The 8,012-nt window shown below is 43.3% G+C and overlaps 1 protein-coding gene across 1 annotated transcript in view; it reads right to left on the bottom strand.

Moving 5' to 3' along the window:
* The window catches only part of CACNA1G (calcium channel, voltage-dependent, T type, alpha 1G subunit), a 96,090-nt gene that overhangs the window by 23,153 nt on the left and 64,925 nt on the right, over window positions 1–8,012 (bottom strand). Inside the window, exons 26-27 of the mRNA XM_010015073.1 lie at window positions 7,853–8,012; window positions 5,344–5,394 (exon numbers count right to left, since the gene is read on the bottom strand). The exon at window positions 7,853–8,012 is cut by the window's right edge and continues 45 nt beyond it. Coding sequence (XP_010013375.1) covers window positions 5,344–5,394; window positions 7,853–8,012 — 211 coding nt within the window. The remainder of the gene's footprint in view (window positions 1–5,343; window positions 5,395–7,852) is intronic.

The following is an 8,012-nucleotide window of genomic DNA, read 5'->3' as shown; positions in this document are numbered from 1 at the left end:
GGGAAATTTAAATTAAAACAACAATTCTTGTTTCTGCTGATCTTAAATGTCCCCAAACTATCTGAAAAGCCCAATTAATGGTCAGATGTTGGGGACAGATTTCACTAACAGTGGCTTAAAGATACAGGCCATTGAGTTAGCGGTGGTCTTTGAAAGAGAAGTAATACAGACATATTATGTTCTTTGCAATAAACTGTAAAGAGAACAAAATCCAACACTTTGGCTGTCAGAGCCCTGAAAAATGGTCCATAAAAATACCAAGGAAAACTGATCAGTCAGCCTTAGCGATTAGAAAATAATGATCCTCCATTTAGACAAGATTATCAAAGTACAGATTTCACTGTTCAACTCATCCCCGTGTTCGGCTGCCTCAGGGATGACACATGCTCTTTAGACCCCAAATGTTCCTAGAGATAAACTCATTTACTCACCTAATCTCTAATGAGGAAATGCCAAGGCTGAGTATATAATTCAGTACAATTTTCAAGGCAGCATTATAATGCAGATTGAAGTGGAAAGGACTGTCTTGAATATGTCAGGGTATAATATTACTCTCATAATTAGATGATTATGAAAATTATCGAGCTGTGAGAATTACATGGCTTGATATTTAGTGCTGCTGAGCAAATGTACAGTTTGATACACGATTCTGAGCAAAAAAGTTGGGCAGAATGAAGCCAGGAAGCACAGGTTTGGGTTGCCCTCGCGGAAAACTGATTTTAGAAGATTAAATTTTGCCTGGAAATAGAATTCACTTTGTCAATAGCCAATGACATTGCAATCAAACCCATAGATTTAATGGTTTCACATGGTCCCTGTTTCATAAAGGGATCCTGAAAAATCAGAGTTTTGGTTTCTCCATAAAGACAGACCTTTCCCTTGCAGCCCAGGGACCAGAGAGACAAATCATTCAGCAGTTTTATTCTGCAGGGATTTGGAACATCCAAAATTCTGTCTTAGTGTCATCAAATGAAAGGCAAAATTAATATTCACTTTCTGATCTGCAGTGTGCTTTAGGTGATCTGTACATGAGCGCTAATGCATAATATCGATGAAAAGGTCTATAAAATGGATTTTCATGGCGAATCTATTAAGTGCTTATAAAAAGGCTGACTGGTAGCTGCTGACTCACTCCTAAGACTTTGTCGGATATCTCAGAATCTGCATAAATCTCCATAAAGTCAAGATATCTTGATCACATTATGCTGAATTATGAGTAGCGAATTAACTAAAATGTTTGAATACAGTTAGGTTAGGAATAGGACCTATTTTTATGAACCAACTTATCATCTCAGAAAGAAACACCATTGTAATTGGATCACTCACTTCTACATTTATGTATAATTCACATTCAAAAGAAAACCATCAATGTTTCTGCCTTTTCTTGCAGTGGATTTACTCATGAATAATTACACTGGAATTCAAATTTTTTCTTAGCTTTGATTGACACGTAATTCCAAATCCCACAGAATAGCACCAATGCCGTTAGAACAGAGAGAGGATATAGAGACAGGTTGTAAAATGTCTCCTGTGCAGAGCTTCTGCACCTGGATTAGCCAGTGCATGACCCCATAAGCAGGGTTGCTAATTGTTCATAGAGCTGCAAAGGCTTCTCCCCCTCTCCCAAAGCTCCTTTTCAACCTTTCCCAGCACATTCCCCCAGGTTTCCACAACCAAATGCCTCTGGATGCTGCTCTTGCAGACGCCGTTGCAGCCTTGGAAAATTACTGTTAGTTAATGTTTCAGCCTTCCCCATTATCTTTGTTAAGAGGGGATTTGTCAACCCTGCTTATGAATCCTGCCACCACTCACTACACCCGTCTCCGCATGCCTGCCATGCATATTAGTGCAAAAGAGATATTGCCACGAGATGAACCACATGCAAGCTCACATGCTGTCCAAAGACTATCAATAAATACCTACTGTGTCTAGGTGGGCAGGGAACTTTCTGAACAGATAAACCATTTTCTTGCTATTGTATAAATTCCATGTGTTTAACCCAATCAGTTTTACAGGGAATTTGGGTATTGCTCACGTAGAAGGGCCCAGGTACAAAGCCCATGCCCCCTATCACACAGTATCATTTGTAATTAGTGCAGTAAAGATCTAAACAATACCAACATCTTGGGAAATACAGACATCTGTTAAACTCCAGGTGGTGAACTCCACAACTAACACAACACCACATTACTGTACTGTTACAATACACTGTGTCAAGAACAACAAGAGCTCTGGGTTAGTCTTGGTTATTACTGGAAAGGTTAACTTGGCTTCCCGGCACACATGGCATTAAAGAGGAGAGCAAACGAACAAAGAAGAATTGGCAGAATGAGAATGTGAGAAGATGGGGAAATACAGCAAAAGCCCACTACGAGACATCAGGCTGGTAAACAGGGTGTAAATCAAGCTGCTTCACCATGGCTGGAGGCCAGGAGAGAGAAGTGGCTCAAATCTAGATATTGTTACACAGGAGAAGATCAGCTCCGACAGCAGATTCTGAGCAATCTCCTAACCCAGGTTGGAAGGAGATTTTGCAGCTCAACTCAAGCTCACATTCTGTACTCCTCTTGGCATTATCCTGCAGGATAACTGATCCCCTTTTCAAGGGCTGGGAGGCAGAGCACGGCAGCCCCAGCCTGTGTTCTGGGGTGCCCAAACTCATCACCATCCTCTCCTGCTCATTTGGAAAGCCAATGACCACTGCTGTTGCAGGATAATCATTTCCCATTCCTAATCCTGCTCTAACTTCTCCCAGGCCAGGTTCCCTTTGGGTTTAGTGATGCCCACGCTTGGGGCATTTAACCCAGTGCTGCTCTTCTGGCAGCTCCCGGACGTGATCTGTGAAGTGGCACCAGTGCCCAGCAAAGCAGCACTGGAGGCATTTCTGTCCTGTTCTGCCACCGCCAGCTCCCAGAGGGTCCCAGGGCTTGGCCAGTCTCTGCCAGCACCAGGGAACATGAGGCTGAGGCCAATTTCTTCCCATTAACTGCATTTTCTTGGGGAGAATTAGGCTGGGCATGTGGCTCCAAAATATCTCCAAATAGCAGCAGCCTCTGAATATAGCCCTGTCAAGAGAGAAATTGCCACTTTCCCCGAGGTGGCTTTCAACCGGAGGTGTGTGGGCACAGGAAATTGGAATTCTCGAGAGTGGGACAATTCCATTACTGTCTCCTCCAGTTTCTTCTTTCTCCTATAATAAGGAAATTAACTACTTTGCAGGTCTGAGTATATCTGGAGGACAGCAGCAAACCAATGAGCAATGACCCTGTGACGCAGCTGGATTTACAAACTGTATCGAGAATATTATCAGGTTAAGAAGTAGTTTGCACTGAAGGAACTTTCTGTTTTAAACACAGTGTTTGACTTGGCTTTTATTGTACTGAATGGATTTACTGAAAAATAAAAATTAAAAAAAAAAAGCAAAATGGAAAAATGATAAATTATTTCCACTGAGAAGATTCCAGTTGTGATAGAATGTAGACTTTGGGAGGGAAAAAAAAAGGAAAAAATAAAGTTATAATATCTCACTAAGCACCAGGCAGCAGCACACGCACACACAATACTCCATCTCGTCTTCACAGAAAGAGAAAAGAAGCCCTCTGTAAGTGCAGAGATGTGTGGAAGCTTTGGGGTCACAACTTCAGATTCCTCACTGAACCACAGGAGGTTCATCTACAGCACCCGGGACTGATTCCTTAATATTCCCAACAGTGAGGTTCAGAAATAAAACCTTCCTATTCCCTCACGCCGGTGCCTGAAGAGCAGCATGGCACATTCACTACCACTGGGTCCAAAGAAAAGGCAACAAAAGGAAACACAAAGCACAGACCTGACAATTGACCAGGTTTTAAAAGCAAACTAAGTATTTCTGAGCCTGCGCAGGAGAATGGAGGAATTTGGAGTAAGTTCAATGCCTTAAAAATCAAATAAAATAAGACAGCCCTGATGTAGCTCTGTAGGACCAGGAGAGGAGCCACAACCAAATGAATAGAAGAACAAATAAACAGACCCCAAACCCAGTGACAGCACATCCCCTCGTGCTGCCCCGTTTCGCAGGAGAGGACAGGAGGCCTACCAAGAAGAACAAGAATGAAAGAAGAGAGATAAAAATACCAGGAATGGCAACGGGAAGGAGATTCAGGATTTATTAAAGCATGTTGTGATAAATTTTAACAAGGCCTTGGAAATATAAGGTAGGAACCTCTGTCTCCCTGGGTTACCCTCTGCAGTGAGGGCCGATAGCCCTCACCTTTGTATTTAATCAAACTCCCTGCAATACATGAGAGATGGATGGAGCCCTGCTCCCATCTCAAGCAGTGGGAGCTTGTTCACAGGTGAGAGTCTTAATGGCACAATTTTCCTAGCGTGTTATTTTTGTCAAAAATTACAGCTATATTTGTTTCTGTGTTGGCACCTCTTTAATTATTCAGGCTAATATTCTTAAGTTATGAATTAAACAAAATGCTTGCCAGATCAAAGCTTCTCCTAGAAATAAAAAGAGCAAGGGGCAGATTTGCAGCCCTGAGCATCATCCTTGTGAGGAGGAATGGGAAAGGGTGGCATGAGCAAGTCAGGGTAAGCAGGTCAAATCCTCAGCAGTGTTCAGCCCAGCTGGTCCATCCCCACCGAGACCAGGAATGGCTTTGAGGTGGCATCTTCATTTCTTTTAATTCACAAGATGCCTCATGGATCAAACAACTCTCAATCAATACAAAGAATTTACAAGCTGGGCAGCAGAAGGGCTAAACCCCATGTCCATGCTGAGGGCTGTTGTGGGGTTGAAGCTCTGCACTATACTGAGTTTTACCCTGCTGACAAAATACTGTGCCTCCCTGAAGTGCAGCATTTGTGGAGCAATGAGGAAGGGCTGGAGAAATAACGGAATAACTTCCCTAAGCGAGACTGCCTGCCTTCCAGAGACAATCCTGCCAATTATCCAGAGACTCCTAACTTGGTGGTTGAGAAGCTAAACAATAAACGGCCCATTTCACAGTCCAGTCATTATTCTCTCAGAAAAAAAAAGCCAAAATCAACCAAAAATAAAAGGAGAAAAAAAACAAAGCCATGAAAAGTCTGAGAGCGTCTTAATGAAAACCAGGAAAAAAAAAAATCATACTGAAGAACATAACATGATCAAGGGGTAAATTAAGGGTTTGCAAGTGTCAGTGCTGAGCCAGGCCTGCGGACCTGCAGCTCAGAATGATATGCGTGTGCCATGAAGTAAGCAAACGAGCTTTGCACCACACACACGGTTTAGTGGGATGCCTCACAGCAGCGGTGGCCAGCCGTTAGTGACACAGCACTGCCATTCAAGTGGGACGAGACGTGCCGACTTCCCAGTACCTTGCACTGCACTGGCTGAGCTCTCCATTAATACATCATCCAGCATTAGATCTAAAAGAATGAAACGGCGTTAATCACCCGGCAGGACACACGGCAAGACTTCCCTTCCCCTGCAGAGGTCCCTGCAGCAATCAGGCTCTCCGTTGCCTCTAATGGGAATGGTTCCTTGCAGGATCCTCTCCTTGTGCCTCATGGAGGGTGGGTTCAGGTACACAGGCTCATTGTGGAAAAGGGAGGGCTCTTGTGCTTTTCCCACATACACAGGTGGAAGCCCAAGAGATCCCTGAGAACCCCCTCACTTAATGATGATGAAGGAGAAGGCACTTCTGAAGGACAGACTTTATACACATCCTGCTGGACCATCACTTTACAGCAACCACTCCTGCATCTGCCTACATCCCGTGAGCCGGGATCTCACATTCTTTTCTGGTTTCCAATTGTCCAAATGCATTTCAAGTGTCTACAAGCAAAAATGACTGTGCAAGCAGTTAGATGTCTAGGTCTAATATTGATAGCTTGGTTTGGGCATCTGGGGACATTCAGGAAGCCCAGCTAAAGAAACCGCCATGAAGTTGCTGGCATAATCAAAGCCCTAGTTTTGGTATCATCTGCAAGTTCCCACCATGCTGAACGGAGCTAAGCAATGACATCTGTTGCCTCCTAGGGCAAAGCTGGACACAGTCAATTAAAACCAACGTTTCACTGAACGCGGATTGGGAAAACTGTTTTGAAGTGATTTGGAGGGCTTCATACTTAGCTCTTGAAAGGTTTTTATGGCAATTGAATACTCAGCAATATTTGATCCTCAGTAAAATAGCTGTTTATTGCCTCTTTAATTAGACATTTCATAGGACTGAATGAATAACTACATCTCCAAGAATGGTTTGTGATTCCTTCCCGCTGGGAAATTGTCCCGGCTTACATCTTTTCTTCATCTAGATCCTCTAGCATTATAAATAAGGTCATTAATAATAACTAAACATCTATTTCTCTTCTACAGAAATGCCTGCTTTCCAAAATGGCAACTTTAAATAGGGATCTTTCTATCCAGCTTTTAACAACATTTTCTAACTCATCAGCCTGCAACTGGGTTTGGGAGCTTGGATTGACTGAAAGAGCTTTCTAGGCATTTTCCTGATGTGAAAAACAGCAATAAAAAACTCTTTCCATCTGTACCCCACTTAACTGAGAACAGTCTAACGTGTCCTCCACCGCTCGTGATGGAAGCCTTCATCTTTCCACTGACCATCAGGGAAGCCAGGCTCTTGGCATAAACTGAAGTTTGATGTCCAGAGGCTGGTGTGATACATCCTATTGGTTACAAAACCCGTGAAGCCCGTGGGACTTAAAGAGTTGACCAAAGGGAAGTGCTGGGTAAGTGCTAAACTGAGAGAGTCTGAGACACCATTGTGGTATGTGGTTGCATGATTAAGCCTGTCACAGCTATTTAAACACCTCTTAGGCTATTAAAAACAGTAAATCAGACTTAATATTACCAGCTTTCGGAACAAGCACCTGATCAGATAGCCTCTTAAACAGTACTGAAGTCTGTCAAAGATAGAAAAGAGATGTGAAAGGGGACACAGAGAGAGCAGCAAACGGACGGACCAGGGAGGGAAAGTATGAGGCCATGGACAAGAAGGGCAATGGAGAAAGTTCAGTCAGAAGACAGCATGCGAGAAGAAGAGTACCTCTGACCTGTGGCCCCTGGCTGACTTATTTCTTACTTATTCAAGCACATTAAAACAACAAAAAGACTAAAAGACAAGTGTCAGGTTGGAGACTGTTGGCAGAGTGGAGGTCAAGCCTCCTTTCACCTGTAAAGCCATCTCTAGGCAGAGCTGCCAGCTTGCACGTCCCATTTGGAGTTAGGTTCAATTTGCATCAGTGCTATTGCGTCTAGTTAGTTACTCTCCTCAGAAGCTTTTTTTTTTCCTAATCTGTATTTCTCAAGCAAATGCATTGATATGTTTCTCTAAGGAGTTTTTAAGCATTACTAGAATGAGATGGATCCATTATTTTATTACACTCTTGAATAGCAGTGGTGCTACTGTGCCAATAAATAAACCTGCTTGATAAATGGGACAGGTAACATCACTGTGGCATTACAAGGCTGTAATAAACTTAATAGTGAATCCAGTTATCAAGCAGCAGTGCTCATGACTCAGAAGATTTATGATGCCATCCGGCACTGCTGATCTTTGCAATTGTCACTATTTGTGTAACACTGAGCTCTGCTATCCAAGAAGCTCCAGGTCTGATTATTATTATTATATTTTAATTTAAATAACCTCTGATGGAAAGGTCATTGCAAATCATGCAGCCATTAAAAAGGCTTCCACGGCTCCTTGCTCAGCCTAAAACGATGCTATTTCCTTCATGCAAATTTTATAGCTGGACATGCTTTTGGGAGAGGAATGATCACCAGACAGGAGGCAGGGAGGGGAGGGAGAAGGGGATTGTGTGGAAGGTCAAGCAGGACTCAGAAAGATGTGGAAAGACTACCGACCAGCCATCTGTTTCTCCTTACTCCTTCTCTTTTTCTCCAGCCGGCGAAGCCTCTTCTCCTCCCGCCTCTTGGCTTCTTCCTCCTCCTGATGCTGCCGACACTTGTGGAAGTTCTCCACCACTAACCCCACAAACATGTTGAGGACGAAGAAAGCCACGAT

This window comes from Nestor notabilis, unplaced genomic scaffold (genome assembly GCF_000696875.1).
Source record: "Nestor notabilis isolate BGI_N333 unplaced genomic scaffold, ASM69687v1 scaffold2385, whole genome shotgun sequence".
Taxonomy (NCBI): domain Eukaryota; kingdom Metazoa; phylum Chordata; class Aves; order Psittaciformes; family Psittacidae; genus Nestor; species Nestor notabilis.
Note: the sequence above shows the minus strand (reverse complement) of the source record. Positions and strands in the feature narration are given on the sequence as shown.